This window comes from Nicotiana tabacum, chromosome 17 (genome assembly GCF_000715075.1).
Source record: "Nicotiana tabacum cultivar K326 chromosome 17, ASM71507v2, whole genome shotgun sequence".
In the NCBI taxonomy this organism is placed as follows: domain Eukaryota; kingdom Viridiplantae; phylum Streptophyta; class Magnoliopsida; order Solanales; family Solanaceae; genus Nicotiana; species Nicotiana tabacum.
The window spans coordinates 54999669-55021753 of NC_134096.1; the positions used below are offsets into that span (position 1 = coordinate 54999669).

At 32.6% G+C, this 22085-nt stretch overlaps 2 protein-coding genes across 2 annotated transcripts; both read left to right on the forward strand.

The window, feature by feature from the left end:
• The first annotated feature begins 2094 nt into the window (after positions 1-2094).
• Positions 2095-5202, forward strand: LOC107820556 (transcription factor bHLH93-like). Its single transcript, XM_016646858.2, has 4 exons — positions 2095-2797; positions 3175-3348; positions 3445-3612; positions 4918-5202. Exons 1-4 carry the CDS (start codon positions 2213-2215, stop codon positions 5002-5004), a joined length of 1014 nt encoding a protein of 337 aa, XP_016502344.2. The 5' UTR covers positions 2095-2212; the 3' UTR covers positions 5005-5202.
• Positions 5203-7575: 2373 nt separating this feature from the next.
• On the forward strand, positions 7576-9177 carry LOC142171859 (uncharacterized). The gene is made up of 4 exons (XM_075235564.1): positions 7576-7933; positions 8216-8616; positions 8725-8826; positions 8911-9177. Exons 1-4 carry the CDS (start codon positions 7576-7578, stop codon positions 9175-9177), a joined length of 1128 nt encoding a protein of 375 aa, XP_075091665.1.
• The last annotated feature ends 12908 nt before the right edge of the window (positions 9178-22085 follow it).

Genomic DNA, 22085 nt, shown 5'->3' on the forward strand with positions numbered 1-22085 from the left:
ACTTTTATGTATCAAATTACGAATTATAAGTAAATAAATAATCTTAAAAATTTATTATTACAAACAATAATTAAATCTTATCATTTTATTTAAGTAAAATATAAAAATAAAATTTAACAATACTTAATTCTTTTAATATAAGTTAAATATATTAAAAATCATTCAACAAATATAAAAATATCCACCCCTAAAGTCACTATATATTAGAAAGTTATCTTAAAAATAATAAGAAATATTTATACATTAATATCCTAAGTATTATGTTTAACGGTTATTTTAGTATATATTATATTTTGTTAAGAGTATATTTGGGAAAAAGAAAAGTTAAAATTGTTTATGCTTCTACTTCTACTTTTGACAAGAAACTACTTTTTTTTTTGCTTCTCAGAAACTGTTTATGATTATTTCCAAAAGTATTTTTTTTTTCCAAAAAAGCTTGATCAAACACCTCAAGTTAAAAAAAAATACTTGTAAGAAAAAAACACTTTTAGCCTCGTGAGAAGCTTGACCAAACAGGCTATAAGCAACCTCCTCTTCTTCTTTTTTTTTTTTTTTGTTTGAGAGGGAGATATATGCTTTGCCTATTTAGCAAGCGAAATGGGAAATTCTAATTTAAGCACCTCGATTTAACACGCAACGATTTGACACTTTCCTTCGCGATGACCTAGATTCGATCTTAATATGATCAACATTTAAGTGTGTTGAAAGGTTTGTCTGTCTTAATATTTGACTCTTTCTAATATTTAGCATAAAAAGTTTGATATAATACTTTAATTTCTCTTACAAAAGTTTCTAAATATAAAAGTATCTTTATAGAAAATACGGAGTAAAGGATTTGGAACAAGTAATTTACAGCAAAACCCTATGAACGTTGCTTTACGTGTCTACCTCTTGCAAGAAATAAAACAATGGTCTTTGTTCTTTTCACCTTTGCTGATTTACTTCTTCATTTTACCATACGGTAATTAAAATATATGAAGTATACGGACATGACCTGCAGTATTAGGGCATGGCGAAATGAGTGTGGAAAACTAAGGGTCTGTTTGGCCATAAAAAATCACTTTTTTCCAAAAACATTTTTTATGTTTTTTCGAAAGCAATATTTGATCATAAATTTTTTAATTTTTACTTAAAAATGAATTTTAAAATTTTTTGAAAATTTGAAAAACTCTAAAAGGCCGTTCAAAATTCACTTGAGTTCACTCACAAAAATTCAAAAACAGCCCAAAATTGTATTTATGTCCAAACACAACTCTAATTTTCAAATACCATTTCACTAAAAAAAAATTAATTACTTTTTTCTGGAATTTTACAATTCTTATGTCCAAACGCCTACTGAGTAAAATAAAAAGTACAAAAAACATTATTCTGATTAAACTACTCAAATGAATACAAAAACAGGTAACAAATATATGCAAAGAATCTGTCACTGTTCTAGATGTCCGATGTCCATATATCTTTTTCCTTTCAGACATTTGGTCAAACCTCTCAGTATACAGAGATTTAAATATTAATTCTCTCTGATTGATGATTTCACTGAAAATAACCTTAAGTATTGAATGATCTAACTATAAATAGTTACAATATATAAAATTTCACATCATCAAGTTTGTTTAATTTATTATAACCAATGGTTACTCAATTTCACTTATTATGTACAATTACATATATAAATTTCTCAAATGATATAATAGCGTAGAACTTTTTACCGTGTCAATATATAAAAGTTAAATTCAATAATACTCACTTCAGAGTAGGGGTGTTCGTCGATCGGTATGGTACGATATTTAGATATTTCGATTCGATCGTTATTTGATTTCTTAAAATTCTATACCAATAGTATACCTAATTAAATTCGATATAATTCGGTTTTCCTCCTTTAAATTTTGATTTATTCCGTCTAGTAACTTCAATTTGTTCGACTTGAATATTAGCTAATATATATATAGCCATAGACTTAATATTCTCATCAATTAAATACTCTCAAATACAAAAAGGAAAACGTACCTCTACTCTGGATTTCTAATCTTACGCTCCAGTTGATATTAACTCAATAAAGTACCTAAAAAGGACTAACTCCTTCCTTATTAGAAAAAGGCACTATTAAATATGTTTATATATATTCCCTCAACTAGATGCAGCATTATATTATTTGTAACCATTCTACTTTATACTAGTACTTTTTGATGTTTGAGAGAGAAGAAAAAAAAACATGGAGCTTACTCAACAGGATCTTTTAGAGGAAATACTGGCTCCAAGGAGAGAAAGTTGGAGCACTTTTCCAAGTGGAGTAAATGAAGCTTTCCCAAATGGATGGACTTTTGAATCACCTTTTTATCAAAATCCAGAATTTGTAGCCTTAAATTCTTCACTTTTGGGCCTATTCACGCCCTCAGAATCAAACTTCCAGTGTCCTTTGATCACTTCACCAGAATCCTATCCATTAATTCTTGATTCTTTCACTGCCCCAGATAAAATTAGTGACACAATACTATTGCCACTTCAAATTCAAGATGAGTACAATAATAGAGCCATGTTTGAAAATCAAGAACTTGGCATTATTTCTAGTGATTTTAATGGCTTGCAAGAAGACTTGAATAGCGTCAGCACTAATGATGTCAAAGTTGAAGAAGCCAATTCAAGAATAATGGGTGTTTCTAATGTTGGAGAAAAGAAGAATAAAGTTAGGAAGCGTGAGGGACAGCCTTCAAAAAATCTAATGGCAGAGAGGAGGAGAAGAAAACGACTCAATGATCGACTCTCCATGCTTAGATCCATTGTTCCTAAGATTAGTAAGGTAAATTCACTTTTCATTCTTTTATGAATTTAACTTCTAGTTTAACTCAATGTTTACACTATTAGACAAATAAATGTCGATTAGTAACCTGAAAAAATATGGTAGATAACCCCCTATTAAATGTTCAAATATACCAATATAATGAGTTCCTTCTTTTAAACATTCAAATTAGAAAAAAGTCTTAGGTAATGTTGGTTTGAGACGAATTTAAATGGAAAATAATGGTTAGTAAGAATTCATAGCCTACCTTAATTTGTTTGGGATTGATGCATAATTGTTGTTGTTGTACTAATGTATTTTTTTTAGTCAAAATTTAGGGTGTTACTATGGTTGAAAATGTAATGATACTTGTTTTAATTGATGGATTGATTAAGCAGATGGACAGGACATCCATACTTGGGGACGCAATTGATTACATGAAAGAGCTGCTAGAAAAAATCCATACATTGCGTGAAGATGATAATGTGAAAGATGAAATTAAGGATATTAAATTAGTAGGAAACTTCAAGGAGTTAAAGCCAAATGAAGCACTTGTAAGAAAGCCTCCTAAGGTACAACATTTTACATTAAACTAGTCGTACCACCATAGCTAACTTTATCAATAATGTGTAAATGAGCTTTCCTAAATTGGGTGGAAAATATTGCAGTTTGAGGTAGAAAGGAGAAACGTGGACACACGAATCAAGATCTGTTGCGCTGCAAAGCCTGGAATGTTGTTGTCAACAGTGAGCACGCTAGAAGCACTTGGCCTTGATGTACAACAATGTGTTATCAGCTGTTTCAGTGACTTCTCATTGCAAGCTTCTTGTTCTGAGGTACTCCCTCCGTTTCAATAGTTTGACTCGGCACTTATTTAAGAGTAAAGAAAGATTTTTGTAATTTGTGGTCTTAAAATGGGACCATGATATTTGTGTGGTTATAAAAGCTTTTCGTTAACTCTAAAATGAAGAGTTTAAAGTTGAATTATTTTTAAATTTAAAAATATGTCATTTATTTTAAGACATACTAAAAAGAAAAGTATCTCATCTAATTTGAAACTGAGGGAGTACTATCTATCTTGAACCTGTCCTTGGTCACTTGCTAAATAGAAACCCGTTAATCATACAATATATATGTTCTTTTTGGGATAAGAGTCTTAGGACCCGTTTGGCCATAGATTTTACCAAAATAAGTTTAGGTTTTATTTGGCAAACACATATTTGGCCATAGATTTTGCCTACATTTTGGCCAAATTCCAAATTTCAAATTCCAAAACCAGCTCAATAGCTGATTTTTGGCCAAAATATTACTATTATATTTTTTTAAAATTGTCCCAAACTTTTGTATTTTATAAAAGAGCCCACCATTTATTATTTTGTAATGATGTTGTTTCGTCTTCTCGGTCATGTGATAGTTGTATCATGTAGTTTTATAAAAATGATAATTTTGTATCAAATTTATTTATGTTCAGGACTATGGTTTGCGATAATATAATGAATGTTATTGATAATGGTATTGTTGGGTATTTGTGATAGTTTTTAGAACTTGTGGGTATAAGTAATGTTTCTTGTTTTTCCAAACTAAACTTCACCCAAAATAGATATCCAAACACATTTTCATCTTCAAACCAAACTTCACTCAAATCAGATTTTTTTAAAAAAATTTGGGAATCTATGGTCAAAAGCTAGCTTAGACTCCACTGTAAGAGTTGATGTTATGTGACCAGTATTTATGAGCGTTCAAACCGCGGACATACTAAATCCAAGAATAGGTTGTACAAAATAGGCTCAATGTTGTCCAAAGCCCATTTCTCGGATCCCACACATAATGGGAACTTAATGCATTGAATTGCCGTTACCGCATTAACTTATAATGGTTATAGTAGCTTAGCAAAGTATATATAGCCTATTCCAAATCCGTTGTGATAGGCTAATGGCTAGTGTCAAAAAATTTAAACTGTGATGAATCACCTGAATAGATACTAAAAGTTAACCTCAACAAATAAAGCAGAATGGATATAGAAGATTCATATAACTGATGTCAACTAATTTGAGATTGAGAGATCATTGATTGATGATTGACTCAAACAATTGTTTTATCATGTTAATTAACATTTTCCTTTCATCTCTGGATTTTGTTAGGCAAGGGAGCATCGAACAATTTTGAGCTCTGAAGACGTAAAGCAAACCTTGTTCAAAACAGCAGGTTATGGTGGAAGATGTCTTTAGAAGATGATATGGATGAACAATAAGCCCCAACAAGCTAAGGTCAAGGACATTCTGTCTGTTGTTCAAAGTATATTGCAAGATTTAATAATGTCAATGATCTTTCTCCAATGTAGTTTTCTTGATTCATTTATTAGATATCTGCTCTTCTATATTATTCAAATGGGGTTAATAATGGATCGGAGTATTGATGCACATGAATTTACGAGTCAAGAGTGTGAATGTTTATTGTCGATGTCGTAAACGATTGGAATAACTATATATATTCCATCATATATAGCCACAAACTGGGATTGTGTTCAAAGTATAGCTCTCTAAGCTACAAGAGCAATAACAACAAACATTTTTCAAGTTCCGTGGAATTCACATGCATACAAGGCAGATCCAAAATTTTGATGCTATCGTTTTGAATTGAGAACGTGAATTCTAAGATACATATTTAACTCTATCACTATTTATTTTGTCGCATATATATAATGTCGACATTGAAATATTATGTTATAACGAATCCATAATTCTATTGTTGGATCCGCCGTCCGAGATCTAAAGAGCTTTGGATCAACTTGAATTGGCCAAAATTAAATAACAAAAAGATAGTTTGGCCGAACACATTAGCCCTCTAATTAAATCGGAGAAGGCACGACTAGTTAGAAGATTGTGGCGCCGCAACTTGGATGAAGTTCCATCACCAAGTGAGATGGTCAAAGTTTTATACTCACTCAGTCCCTCTTGAGTGGGCGCCGGCCGATTTTTCGACATGACTGAGGTCAGTGCACGTAGCTACTGAAATTTCACTGCTCAAGTCTGATGATTTCTTAGGATGAGACCAATGTCACCAATTAAGCCCTACATGTGAGTTAAGGAAAGAGGGATGCAAAAGAACAAAACTGTATGAGGTGAGGTAGCTTCTTATTGGAGATTGGACCCTTGAAATTAGAAAGGGACAACTCTCTTACACATTCACAAGAAAGCAAGGAAGTTTCACAATTTCAATTTTGGAAAGACAATTACGAGGAAACCTTGTATTTTGAGCCATTCTTAGACAATAACTTACACATTTCAGCCCTTATAACGAGAAAACCTAGTACTTCGAGCCATTATTTGCTGAAAAAGCAAGTAGCAAGAAAGAAAAATAATTGCGAGTGAGGATGAAAATGCACACGTTCTAAGGCCCAAAAGAAAGTACTTCATTTGGGCCTAGCCAACTCATAGGTACAGATTGTTTAGAGAGGATCAGCCCATCAACAATAGATTACATCAAAGTTGACCCATACAGATTTGGCCCATAATTAGGTAACTATTATTCTATAACTCGTCATCTACTTTTATTTGGAGTTACTTTGAGCAAATTAAAAGAGAGAAGTTCATTTGTAGCTACTAGGGCCAAACTTATATCACCTAATAGCCACAAAATAACCCTTTACAAGTAATAGCATAAAAACAATAATAAAGGCTAGCAACTGAAAAAGTTAAAACCATACGCTCAACTCAAACGAAAAGGAAAGCACTCCTAATCGATTTTGTTACCTAAATTCACGCGTTCAGTATGGGATCTTCAATCTCCAAACACTATAAAAGTTACCCAATTATTCACATTGTCAAAACAAATCTAGGGTTTCTGAAGATTAAACCCAGAGAAGAGCTCCAAAAAATTCACAGTGAAATTTAATTTTTTGCACAATTGCTCAGCTTAATAGAGTTGAGATTTTGTTCTTAAATTGTGAAATTGATACAAAATCGACAAACTCAACTAATGTCTATGGAGATTGAGAATGTTGGAACTACTGTTCCAATTTTGATTCCGATTTTACTTCAACACAGTGGTGAATGGGTAAGTGAAAGTAAATTTGTTAATTTCCTTGTTAATGGTGTGCTGATCAATTCGGGATGTAGCTATGAGTATTTTGTTGATGAGATATACAAGCAATTGAATATAGATTCAATTACAAGTGCGATGGAGATAAAATATACAGTGAAGGATGACTATATAGCAATTCCAATATACAATGATATGAGTGTGCGCTTGTATATGGAGACGAAAAAGAAAAACCTGGATATCACTGAATATCCATTATGCATAACGTTGAAAACTCTGTATTCAAGTGTTGAATGCTCATATTCAAGTTCATACTTGGGTGGCAACTTACTCGCAACAACTTCAGCTGGTTTACTATATCAGAACGTAGAAGAAGTACACGAAACTAATATTGTTGAGATGATGGATAATCATGGAAAAAAAGACAAAATTGAAATAATGAAGGGAAATTGTATAATAGACAATCCTGAAGAAATTGCAGAAGCTCAGTTATATTGGGACAAAGATACACTCATTAGTGTAATGAAGCACTATGCAATACGAGAAAAATATCAATTTATAATGGATAGATAATCTACAACAAGGTATGATTTCTACGTATGAGATTGAACTTCTCTATAATTTTGTGTATATTGCTTGTATTATTGTATAATGAGATTGCATATGTATACTGCTTGTTTATTAGAGACACAAGTGTAAAAATCTGAAAAAGTGCATTATCATAACACTATATTTTAAATAGGTATTGTCTTAAATGCATGGATGAAATTTACAAATGGAGTCTTAGATCTTCAAGTCTACACAAATCAAATGTCTTCAAGGTTAAACGGTTCAATGATGTTCACACTTGCCCAGAGATGAGTAGACTGTTTTCACAACGTCATGCTACTTCGTCAGCCATTGCAAAAATGATTTGCAACAAATATGCTAATCCAAAAATAATATACACTCCAGCAGACATCATGAGCGAAATGAAACAACAGTATGGGATTAATATGAGTTACGTAAAAGCTTATAGAACAAAAGAAAAGGTGCTTGAACTGCTAAGAGGGATACCACGCAAATCTTATACTAAACTGTCGGGTCACTTGTATATGATAAATATGACAAATCCTGGTTCAGTCACAATGTTACATAAATCAGAGGACGGGCGCTTCATGTATGTTTTTGTCACATTAAATGCAATCAATCATAGGATGAAAATACTGCTCCCCTATTGTAGTGGGTGATGGGACATTCCTCAAATCATCACACAAGGGAACAATGTTAACAGCTAGCGCACAAAATGTGGCATGTGAATATGTCGCAGACTTGTATAATAATTATATATGGTATATATAGTTCTTATCCGTGTATAACAAAAATAACATGTGGATGCTTTCTTATTTGCTTAACCAGGTAAATTTTTTCCACTAGCATATGCTGTTGTCGATTCTGAAAATGATGCTTCCTGGGAATGGTTTTTTGAAATGTTTAGACAGGCTTTTGGGGAAAGAGAAAGGATGTGCATCGTATCCGATCGTCATGCAAGCATATTGAAGGGTGCTTCAATTGTGTATCCAGAGGTATCTCACTGTGTATGCATCTTTTATCTTTGGAATAACATAAAGAAGCAGTTCAAGAAGAACCATGATCGGCTGAGAGAAGTATTTTTTGCAATGGCTAGAGCATACAAAATTGAAGATTTTAATCGCCCCATGCAAGATATGGACAGCATTGATAAGAGGGTAAGAGGTTACCTGTTCCAAGTTGGTTTTGAAAAGTGGTCCATAACGCATTTCACTGTTAATAGATCCATGGTGATGACTTCAAATATTGTCGAGTCACTCAATACAAGAAACAGAGAGGCAAGAGAGCTACCAATCATGAGTTTGCTAGATTACATGATGAATTTGGTTATGGAATAGAATAATACAAATAGAATGACTGCAATGAGTACATTTGCTGGCCTAGAAAAAAAATATAACGAAGTACTGAAGGAAACTAGCTATTTGTCGCATAAGATGACGGTAAATATTCTTTTATCATGTCTTACTTTATACATTAATACTTGTCATATCCCTATTTTACTAATGATATCTATTTAAATTTAGGTGAGGCCTTCAACCGATTATGTATATGTAGTAATTGATACTGAACAAAGGCGGAACATAGTATGCTTGCAAAAAAGAGAATGCTTGTGTAAACGATTTCAAGTGGATGAGATTCCTTGTCCACATGCTATGGCAGTATTGGACTACACACACATAGAAGCACCCAAATATTGTTCTGCCTATTACACCAACCAATACTTCAAGAAGACATATGAAGTTCCAATTAATCCACTTCCAGATGAAACTACATGGGATCTTCCAACATAGGTGTTAGATAATGTAGTGCTACCACCGATAGTAAAGGGCAAATCAGGAAGATCGACGAAGTCGCGACGCAAGGGACTTTATGAATATTTGTATACTGAAACAGTTACCTATGGACTGTGTAGAAAATAAGGACACAACAGAAGAACATGCAGGAATGCTCAAGACAACTAGTAGATGTTCATCAATGATTTAGTATTTTGTAACATTTTTCCTTGTGAATGTTACAATTAGAATAATGAAAAAGTAATGAGATTTGCAATCAGATTCTCTCTGATGTATGAATAAAGATGCTACTTTTTGTCGTAATGAAAGTATTGGTAGAAGTTTTATTCCAAATACTATTATGGATGTCATTATACAAAAACTTATACAAAATAGATAAAAATATACAAAATAAATACAAAAAAGAATATCACGTTATAAATAATATACAAAATAGACTGTAACTATACAATTTATATATAATATTTTATTCCTATACAAAAAATAAAAAAATAAACTGTCGCTATACAAAATATATACAAAATAGATGTCACTATACAAAAAATATACAAAAAAGACTGTCACTATACAAAAAATATACAAAATAGAACTTGTATATTTATACAAAAAATTAATAGACTGTAACTATACAATTTATATATAATATTTTATTCCTATACAAAAAATAAACTATCGCTATACAAAACATATACAAAATAGATGTCACTATATAAAATATATACAAAAAGACTGTCACTATATAAAAAATATACAAAATAGAACTTGTATATTTATACAAAAAAAAAAATAGACCGTCACTACTGTATATACAATTTACATACAATAGACTGTGACTATACAAAAAATATACAAAATAGATGTCACTATATAAAATATATACAAAAAAGACTGTCATTATACAAAAAATATACAAAATAGAACTTGTATATTTATACAAAAAAAAAATAGATCGTCACTACTGTATATATAATTTACATACAATAGACTGTGACTATACAAAAAATATACAGAATAGATATCACTATACAAAAAATATACAAAAATAGATGTCACTATACAAAAAATATACAAAATAGATGTCACTATACAAAACATATACAAAAGGACTGTTACTATACAAAATAGACTATCGCTATACAATTTATATACAGTTTAGCTGCCCCCCAAACTTCATTCATAAAACTTCTTATAACAACTTAGCAACATCAGCTAAATTTGCAAAACCTCTCGAAATAAATTATATGTATAAATTACAAAACTAAAAGTGTAGAAAAGTCAAAACTATACAAAATCTGAAACTTACATAATTTCACTATTAAGTGAAAACAAACAAGTCGCAATTAAAAGTAATATTCAACATTAGCATTTCAAACATATTGTTCAAAAATATCCCAAACAAAAAGCATAAAACATGATATAAGTATGCAACTGTATCCAATCATAAGACAATATCATAACCAAACTATTTCATCTTAAAACTAAATGTGAATTTTCTACTAAACTATCCCAAACTACTTTTTCTTGCCCTTCAACTTGCCTTTTTTCTTGATATCCTTCAAAGTCTCGTCATCACCAACGGCACGCGTCTTGCCCTTTTTCTCGTTATCTTTCAAAGCCTTGTCATCAACAACGAAATGCGACTTGACCTTTTTCTTGTTATCCTTCAAATCCTTGTCATCAACAACGGAATGCGACTTGCCCTTTTTCTTGTTATCCTTTTTGGCCAGATCCTTCAATCTACCAGTAGACTCGTCATCACTAAGTGCATGTGCTCTTTGTTTTTTCACTCCATAATCCCATAGCAATATATCATATCGGTTCCGTATCCCATCAATATCAATAGCTTCATGAATACTACTGCCTTGAATGATGTACTCAGCAAATGCAGCAACATAAACACCACAGTCAGTACATCAAGGTCGCACATAAACAAATAAGTTAGTATAATATCCAAATAGGAATTCATGTACAAAAAAAATGAATAATAATCAGAAATATTCAATAATAATTTACGTGTTATCTTGCGTTGACAACCCATCAATGACATGAATCTTAAAAGGATCAATGGTGGGGATTCCCATAGGATTCTCATTTGTGTCCCAAAAACCAATACGATGAAGGAAATATGGGAGCAACACTGAGTATGGCTCAATTGATCTCCGAACTGCACTATTCTGCCGCGCGCCACTCATGGAATCATATATATAAATGCGTAAATCTTTGAATGACAGTCTCGCCAATATCCAGTGCCACTTATCAGACAGATTTATAGGGAAAAGGACTTCATCAACAGTACACCAAGGAATATTACATCTTAAAAAATACCCAAGTATATACTCAACAATTGGATCTGTTTCAGTAATCAAATTCATGTCTCTCTTTTTCTCCAAAAACTTTTTGTACAAATTCGAAATCAAGCAGTTAAACCAACAGTCGGTAGTTGTGAATCTTACTGGAACATCAACACTGTACTTCCCTTTCTTTCTCAAATAGTAAAAAATAACATCAATATGCTGAAATATGAAGAATAAACACATTGTCAGAAAATTACAGTATGAGAAAACTACAATGTATATTTTACGTATAAACCGATTATACATTTTACAGAAGATACTGCAAATATACATAAAAAGATACTCTTTCAAGTTGATACTATGTTTTCTATTGCCATTATTGTTCTAGTCCATTCTTCCGCCTACTATCCATGGGTTACCGACTCCTATTTCTCATTTTATTACAGATATAATCTATATGTAATTACAACATGGATAAAAGAAAAAGAAAAAGAAATGGCATTTATGCTAACAAATTAACATCAATATACTGAAAATATGAAGAACCATTATAACGTTGACTTACTGAATCACACAAGGGTGGGCCGGGATATGCAAATGTGAAGAACTATTTTTTTTCTCCAATATCATCAACTCCAATTCAAAGATTTTATTTAGCTTATTGCTAATCTCTGTATAAACACCGTCCCTGATTAATCAGGATAAAAAGATATGGTTCATAACACGAAACACGAAAAATAAACAAGAAAAAAAAGAAAAAGAAAAAATTGAAACATAAAACTTACGGTGCATTAGTCCTTAAGCCTCTATTGATGAAAGTGTTCCACTTACACAATATTTTGAAATCAATAGAATTGTCAACATTTCCCTGAAAAGGATACTTTATAGTGAAGATGGACTTATTTGTTAAGATGGGTTTCTTTGAATTAGTTGGCTTATCTTGAGCAACATGGATGGTGCCACCAGAGTCAAATTTGTTCATGAATGGTGACTTCATGACCCCTGTTGGTTTCCTTTCTCTAGGGATCATTTCAGGTGTGTCATGATCAATAACAACTATACGATCTTCCTGCATAGTAGCAATATTTGCATCCACTCCTAAAGAATCACCATGTACAATATTTTGATTGAAATACTTTTGGGTGATTGCAGTTATTTGAGCCTCAGCATCACTAGTCCAACCATTGTCCTCACCAACTTTCTCACAACTGTTTTTACCAACAACTTGTACAGAATCCTCCACCAACAACTTGTCACAAAACTTCTGGGTGATTGCATTGATTTTAGGCTCGGCATCCTCAATCAAGGCTTCGTCATCACCAATTCATTCACTACTTTTACCAGCTTCTATAGAATCCTTCACCACACCTTCCATAACAATAACAGTTTGCTCTAGACTTACTTCAGTGTCAACATTTTTCTTTACAACTTCCTCACTGCCAATATTTCTCTCCATAACTTCCTCACTACCAAAATTATTCTTGTGCAACTTCCTTATCGCCAAAATAATCTTTATGAATATCACCAGTATCATAATGGTCATGACTATCATGATGGCCATCCTCTTTTCTATTACCCTGTTCAGAAAAAATATACAAAAAGTTGTAAAAATTATAGTAATAGGTAAAGATAACAAATAAGCATAGTCATGAGAATACCTGAAGCATCGCGTTCACCTAGAGCTTTAAAAACCTTTTCAAATGAGGTAATCATTAACTGCTCCAAACATGAAACCTTGTCGTTTACCTATAAAAGAAAAAGTGAAACCGAATATCAATTAAGTTGTCAGGACTGCTCAAAGTCAAAATAGAACTGTACCGTGTTGATTTCACTTCTCAGAAGTTTCAGCTCATTCTTGCTTGAACTCAAGTTACTGGGCTGTGGATCTGTATTCTCATTGTTAATAGGTTGTGATTCCATCTTATTTTTGGGGTGCTTCTTAGCATTTTTTTAGGTTGAGTGTTGAAATTATCAACATCACCTCTTGGATTAACTTCAGCATTTTGATCTTCATACACAGGTACAAAATCATGCAATTCAAACCTTGTTTGTTCAATATTTGTTGGGGTAATATTACCAAGCACCAACTACAAATAAAAAAAAACTTAGCAATCATGAAAGTTTTAAAAAATAAAAGACAACCAATATATTACTTGCAGAAACTACACATCATACAGTTAATTGATATTATGTATTAAAAATATATAATTTATGTATCAGAAATACATAATTTATGTATCAAAAGTAGATTCATATGTATTGCTACAAAATGTTGTAAACTAAATAAAATATTTTTTTACCTGCTCTTGACTTAAAGAAAAAATTCTTTCCTCAACCTCTTGAAGGTCACCTTCTTCTTTACAGTCCAGTTTAGTATGCATGGCACAAGATCTCCAATCCGGTAAGCAAGGTTTTTGTGAGTATAGGGGCAACATTCATAAAACCAACACTGGAATGCCAAAGTCAAACCACCATATCGGTACATCTCTCTCCTGCTACGAACCTTATCCTTCATTGACTCTAACGTAGCATTAAAAATCACTTTTCCTCAAGGGAAGGTCTCAAAATCGCCAGATTCAACCAACAGAAAATCATTCTTTGTTATCAAATCATCATTCGTAATAGCAAATAGGAAACTGTGAATGAAATACAATACTGCAATCTTTAATGTGTGCTCATCAAATTTCCACATCTTTTTTAAGAAACAATCACTTAACAATTTCTTAGACACGTTCGACATGCTCTGAAAGTACAATTCCATCAACCGACTCGACTTGACAGATTCATAATCCTTATTGGGATCACCATTATACTTTAAACCTGTGATAATACAAAACACTGCAAGTCCAAAGCGCAACTTGGTGCTATTCACTTTAATCCATAACTCATCATCTTTAGGTGACACCACTTCCCTAAGAAATAGTGAATGGATAAGTTGATTCTGTATAAAAAATTCGGGCAAGTTTACAAAATAACCAAAATATGTTCTTCTAAACATCTCAATCTGCTGATCATCCAAAGTATCTTTCAAATGTTTCACTATACTGCAGTTTGTATGCACACTGATACGAGTACTATAATGATCAACCAAAGGAACATAGTAATACCAAAGCTGCAGACAATACAAATATATATATATATATATAAGCTTCATAACAATCACAAATACGCACTTTCAACATTGCTTATACACTATGTGGATAGATAATACACTTTATATACAAATTGCACATTACTTATTGACTTGATACAAATTATATGCAATATGAAAAAGAATGATACATTTAATATTCAAATCTGGAACATAACTACTATATTGGATAAATTTTCTACATACTAAAATAAACTAAGCGCACACAAGTCAGAGTTATATTATTAGAAAATACCTTCAAATCAGATGAGCTAGAACATTTTTGATCAACATGAACTTTTCTCTTTTTTGATGGAACATCATCCCCATCCGTTTTAGCCTTCCTTTTAGAACCTTTACCCTTATCCTTCACAACATCCTTTCCCACCATTTTGATATTTCTTTTTAAACTTGTGCCTTTTTCAACAACTACTCGCTGAGCAGTTTGTGACCTCGTTACTTTATTGTAGGGAGTCCCGCTATGCGAACGAGTCCTTCTATCAATAGGGGTACTTTGTATTCCTTCAATAGGGGTATTTTGCCTTGCTTCAACAGATTGAGGGGTTGCATGCCCCAAATCGGACCCAAATTCTGATAAATCTTCAAAATCGTCATCAACATTCCTAATAAAACTAAGGCTATATTTCATTAATTTACCAGCTAATTTCATAGAATGTGGAGATTCCCTCAACTTCCTATTTTTCTTCAAAGACTTCTTTTCCTCCATTATAGAGTCGACTATGAACAAAAATCGAAAAATCTACTAAAATTTTGACTTACATCGAGAGCAAGAGTAAACATGGAGAAGCTGTGTTTGAGAAGAAATGGTGTTTCGAGAGGCGAGTCAGTGCATTGAGAGCCGAGTGTAATAGAAAAATAAATTAAGAGGCAGGTCAATGTATTATGGATTATGGGCCATTAGATGTAATATGTTTGGGCCGGAGGGATATTTCGGATCCAGGGGAAAAACACGGGCTATTAAATTTTTTAAGGGCTATACAGGGTAGTTTTCTCAAATTAAAATGAACTTAAAGTCAATTAACTTCTCAATATGATTGTGGTAGAGAGAGCTAGTCAATTGGATATAAAAATAACCCAGCGGCGGTTAGCGTGGATTAGGGGTGTACATGGACCGGGTTGGTTCGGATTTTATCAAAACCAAACCAAATCAATTATATCGATTTGGATTGGTTCGGTTTTGTCGGATTTTTCGGGTTTTTTTGTTACATGAATATTATTTCAATCTTACATTATTAAAGTTATAGATACAATTTTGATAAGTGAATATATGTTTACTAAATGTTTTTAAAAAAATAGCAAACATATGATCTATTAAAGTGATCTTATGGGAGATTTGTTTTAGTAACACATAATAGTTTATTTTCTTAGTCGTCTACCAATAATTTTTGGTTGATGCACGCTTTCAGGGTTAATCAAATTTAATAATTAAACATAAAAATCAATATGATACCTAAATAATGATATGTTCTATGTAATTTTAAATTATCGAAATACCACTTCAAATTCGAAAAACATATAATAAATCTTGACATATGAATATGAAAGAACAAAGAGATGATTGACGCATTTCAATAACACATAATAAGAAAGTGATATAGTCTATTAGTTAAAGTAAATAAAAATGAATGCACTTTATAGTTCTATTAAATATTATATTCCATGAGAGGTTCTCAAATATTTTTAGATATTTTAAAATAAAATTCTATATAAAGTCTTAAAATTATATATTTATATGTCGGTTTGGTTCGAATTTTTTTACTCAATACCAAACCAAACCTAGTCGAATTTTTAAATCGATTTAGTTTGACTTTTCGATTTGGTGCGATTTTCCGATTCGGTTTGTACACCCTAGTGCGGATGTATAAAGGTGTGGTTAGCATGGGTGTAGTGTTCGGTAAAACACCAAAAGTGTTTTCAAGACTAGCATTTTTAATTAAGCCAAAACAATCTAAAAACCATATGTTGTCACCCCATATGCTTGTATATTTTTTCTTATTCTTTCTGATATTTTTATATTATTCATAAAGGAGATTTTACTAGCTGAATAATAGATTTCTAAAGTCGATCATGCGATTAGATTATGATCGGCTTTTCAATATTTTTTCGACCGAAAGTTATGTATTCAATCATCAAAAATATGATAAGTTAAAAATTATGAACAAATACTCTCTCACTCAACGTAACTTGTTCTTACTGTCAATAATTGACTCAACCTATCCATTTAACAGCATTATATAAATGTATAGAAACCGCGACCCCTCTTATGTTTTGGAGAAGTAGAAACTCTGCACGTGGAATAGAAACTCGCATGATAATATTCTTACTAACACAGGATAATATTGTTTAAGAAGATTTAATTACCCTAAAAAAAATTGTAGCTCCATTAATAAATAAAGGGAAAATTTCACATAAGAACAACTCGGCTTCCAACTTTTTAATTTTATAGCTCATATTTTAATTTACAACCAACTAGTCCAAAAATAATAGGTTAAAATTCAACATTCAATTTCAATAGGTTCTCGAAATTACTATTTAATTTTTAAAAAAGATTGCTCAAACTTTTAAGTTAATTTTCGAATCAGTAATTATGACTCAAATATTAGTTCAACAAACCAAATCCATTTGGGTGGTGAAAATTAGATTTTTAACAATCTTAATATGTGGGTTTAAATTTCGAATTTGCTTTTGTGAGAAATTTGGAGTGGATGTTATTTAGACTTGTTAGATATAGTATAAGGAGGTTGTATATAAAATTTGAAGTCATTTAATGAAGATTTGGATTGGTTTTGAACAAGAATTGCAACTGAAAGTCGTGGAAGAAGTTCGTCTACAGACGCTTGTATAAAGGTGTATAAAAGTATATAATAGTGTATAAGATGTGTTTATACACTAATATACACTATTATACAAGATTATACATAATTATACAAAAAGCTGATTTCGTCTTCTTCTTTGCATCTTTTCTGAAATTTAACCCAAATCTTGCTCAAATCTACTCCAAAATATTTCAAATTTAAATTTTGAACTCCTTTTGATATTTTCAATGAATTGGAACAATACCCAATCCAAACAACTAACAAACTCAAAAAATCCTATTTTCGAAAGCAAAGCTTCATTGGTGGGTTTTTACTCTTCAATTTTCTTACATTGCAACCAGGTGATACAGGGGGAGAAGCAATAATGACGGACGGCCCCTTGAAGCATATGTAGAAGATGTGAGAGGGAGAGAGTGAAAACAATGGTTGTGAGAACACAGATTTAACTCCATAACTTTTAGAAGCAATTGTTGTAAGAATATAGATTTTGAATTTTCTAGTGCTTTCAAAATACGTATAATATGGATTTGGTCAGGTAAAAACTTAAAAACATAGACTATTTTTTGTTATGGTGTGAAATCACGTGTATTTGTTTTGTAATTCTTTCGTAAATAAATATATCAAGCTTTTTTCTTCTTATCGAGTTTGCTATCATGTTCCTTCAAGTAACCACTAACCACTCATTGGACATACAAAATTTGATCTATGTCATGCAGCTTTCCAATTTAAAAACCATTCAGAATCCGATGCAAAGCAACAAAGTATGTACGACCATTGGCATATAATATATCGGAGTTTACATTATATTAAAGAGTTTGATAAATTGGAAATCCTACTCATACTACTTTCAATCCATAGGGTTTCCCCAAAAGAAATAAATTAGAATACCACTAATTAATAATTTAGATGAATGCGTAACACTCATCTGCCTAAATCCTTCTTCGGATATGTATCCACTAATTGGAATCATAAATTATTGTGATTAACTCCTAGATTACACAAGCAACTTTAATCAATAGATAAAGTTATTCATGTTTGCAGCAAATCTATTAGTTTAACATTAATAGTCCCAAATTAAAGTTAATAGACATATTAATTAATCGTTGCTAAGTGATAAAAGTCTATGTAAGATATACATCTTATGGATTTATTAGTGTTAATATACATATCGGATGCGCGTAAATATTCTGTGATTCCCTCTGTAATTATATTCTTGAAAGTCCGAATCTGCAATAAGTCACAATAGCAACTCACAAAAAGTATGGATAAGAGGGGCTAGTACTGAAGTACACAAGGAAACATTATATGAACCAAACCTTTTTGCTAGGACTTCCACTAATAAGGTGTAGAACTAGTGTCCTACTTCATTATTATTATTATTATTATTATTATTATTATTATTATTATCCTTTATCTCTGGCCAAGAATTACACAATCAGTACCAATCTCTAGTGTTCTAGCTAGGCTCGAATCTTAAGTTTTCAAACTTGTGGCTGAAGTGCCACTTCTCCCAATAAGTTAGGCGTATGGGATTAAATAGATGGATAATAAAAATTAATTAAGGATAGTAATGGGGTTGGAACAGTCTTGTCTTTAACTTCTTTCTCACTTGTAACCTACTCCACCTTGGCTCTATTCTATTAAAGTTTTATTCCATTTAATCAAATTAAATAGTTGTAACTTTAATTTTCATCTTCGTGCTTACCACATGTCTCATCCCTCCTTGTGACGTAAAATTTCTTCAATGTTTTTTCAAATTAATTGTTGTTTTCATTCCTTTAATTAGCTCAACCAATTTACATACGATTACTAATTTAAGAAAATAAAGTTAGTCTCTACATGCATTGCCACTCCTACAAAGATTGTGTAACTAAGTTTTAATATTTACTTACCTGCTTACTGACAAATATACATGTATACCTATTTTATTCTTTCATTCTACTGAAGTGCTAAAAAGCATTTTCTGTATAGCTACGAACCGCTCAAGAAGGTTCTGAATTTCTTGAGGTTTGGGTATATGATGGATTCTCGCACATACATAAATTCTAATTTTTCGGCACTCCCTTTTCCTTCTAATTTTCATATTTTTACACTATCAGGTTACCTATAAAATACCTAAAAGTAACTCTTTAGAAAGTGAGATTTAAATTTTATAAATAAAATAGATCACCTCCTGCTAGAGATAAAGGTGACATGTTAGTGCAACAGATATATTAGTTAAAACTCTTAAAATTATGCAACACATGTATTACACTAGTTAGTTGCGTTCGTAGAGGAACAAATTATAAGTAAGATGCCAACTTTCTCTTTGCCTGGTACGTTATCTGTACTAAACTTAAAAAATCCCTGTTAATACTCCAATAGCATTACGTTACACCTCTTCTTCATTTTGCAGTTTATGTTTGGGACTAAAGAGTTCCATAGTATCTCATTTTCCGAAAACATCATGCGTCTTCTCCCATTTTCCATGGCTTTGAAAGAATATTTAACTTAGTAGAATAACACATAGAAAGCCAAAATTTCACTATATCATCGGGTTCTGCTTAAAAGGGTTTAAATGTTGAAGGAAAATGATTTATGAAATCTTTGAATAATCTCTATATTTTTCCATAAATCTTCACACATAAATATAGCTAGTAGCACCCCAATTAATAATAGTACGAGACTTGCTTTAGCTCAAAACAAAAAAACCTATTTGTATACAGTCGAAACTGATTTCGGCCTTCGTACGTCTGATCGAGATGGGAATATAATGGACCGAAAAAAGTCTTCATAATATCGAGATGGGATCCGAAGAAGGCACAAACGAGCTTCAAATTTCAGGTACGGGTCAAATACCGAGCTCGAAGTCATTACCGAGCTCGGGTCCGAATCGAACTATGATGAGACGTGATGGAATCGAGCTTAAGGGTCAGAGGCCAACCAATACTGAGCCCAAGTCATTACCGAACCCCGAGTCAGCATCGAGCTCTAAAACTGAAAACCGACCAATACCGATTCCGATCAAGATCGAGCTCATAGACAAGAGCCGTTGCAGCCACACTACGAGAGAGAATCTCGTCGGGAATTAGAAAAAAACTGATTTATCATGTGTTCTCTACTATGTATTTTTAATTATATTTAAAGTAGGGTCCCTCCCACTATAAAAAGGATGGCTATATTTCTGTAAGGACCAAGTTTGGCATACATTGTAACTCAGATATCATACACTCATATATTGAAGAGTTATCCTTTTTTAGCTTCATAGATTGATTCATCTTGCTTAATCCATAAATTATCTTCTTTCCAACTTTGCTTATTTTTCATTCTCTACAGTCAACACTCGATATTTCTATTCATTCTTACGATTTGTGTCAAGTTATACCACATACCCTTAGAACTACGTATAAATTTAACTCTATCCATTTTTTGGGTAAACAGTTTGGCGCCCACCATGGGGCTAAGGATAACAGTGGCTATTTGACACGAATCTCTAAAATACTCACCGTTTCACGCTTATTTTGAAGCATCTCTGATTTCAGACTAGCAACTGCGAACTCCCAATTAATGGCCTTGCCTATCGGCAACGAAGTTGGCTTTCAAGATGAGAACAATAACTTGGCGCCCGGTGGCGAAAGGCCGCTCGTCCACGCCGTTGGAGCTCGAGTCGAAGTACCATTGGACGTTAACTCACATGTGGCCATCGAGGCAGACCAACATTCTGAACCTGAAAATAGCATTCATGGTGGTACTCGATCTACAGCTCGAGATACCCATAACGTTGAAGAAAATGAAGTCAGCTTGCGTATGATTTTCGAAATATTGCAAGCTCAACAGGTAGCAATAGCTCAGTTATAGAGTCAAACCCAGATACCGAGAAGGTCGGAGCCCAATCCGCCCCGGAAAGTCACCCATAGAATGGAACCAACTATGGTGAGGTCAAATGAGCAAGAATCGGGGACTAATCCCGAAATTGTTAAGATGTTCAAAGAACTGACAAAACGAATAGAATCAGGAGAAAAAAGGATCGAAGAAAAGAACAAAAAAGTGGAAACGTACAACTCCAGGATTGATCAGATCCCGGGGGCACCCCCGATACTGAAAGGCTTAGATTCCAAAAAATTCGTACAGAATCCTTTTCCCCCCAGCGCGGCCCCTAAACCAATCCCAAAAAAGTTTCGCATGCCCGAAATTCCTAAGTATAATGGGACGACCGACCCCAACGAACATGTCACCTCTTACACATGTGCCATTAAAGGAAACGATCTAGAAGATGATGAGATCGAATCTGTATTATTGAAAAGGTTCGGTGAAACCCTGTCGAAGGGGGCGATGATATGGTATCATAATTTACCATCAAACTCTATTGATTCTTTTGCTATGCTTACAAATTGTTTCGTAAAAGCACATGCCGGGGCCATAAAAGTCGAGACCCGGAAGTCGGACCTATTCAAGGTAAGACAAAAGGATAACGAGATGCTAAGAGAATTTGTATCTCGTTTTCAAGTGGGGCGAATGGATCTACCACCAGTCACAAATGATTGGGTTATTCAAGCTTTCACTCAAGGTCTGAACGAACGAAGCTCCACGGCTTCACGGCGGTTGAAGCATAATCTAATCGAATACCTAGCTATTACTTGGGCCGATGTGCACAATCGGTATCAA

Coding starts and splice junctions, on each gene's coding strand:
- LOC107820556 (XM_016646858.2), top strand. CDS start 2,213: ATGGAGCTTACTCAACAGGATCTTTTAGAGGAAATACTGGCTCCAAGG. Junction 2,798..3,174: donor TTGTTCCTAAGATTAGTAAG/GTAAATTCACTT, acceptor TTGATTAAGCAG/ATGGACAGGACATCCATACT. Junction 3,349..3,444: donor TTGTAAGAAAGCCTCCTAAG/GTACAACATTTT, acceptor AAAATATTGCAG/TTTGAGGTAGAAAGGAGAAA.
- LOC142171859 (XM_075235564.1), top strand. CDS start 7,576: ATGGATGAAATTTACAAATGGAGTCTTAGATCTTCAAGTCTACACAAA. Junction 7,934..8,215: donor GATAAATATGACAAATCCTG/GTTCAGTCACAA, acceptor TTGCTTAACCAG/GTAAATTTTTTCCACTAGCA. Junction 8,827..8,910: donor ATTTGTCGCATAAGATGACG/GTAAATATTCTT, acceptor ATTTAAATTTAG/GTGAGGCCTTCAACCGATTA.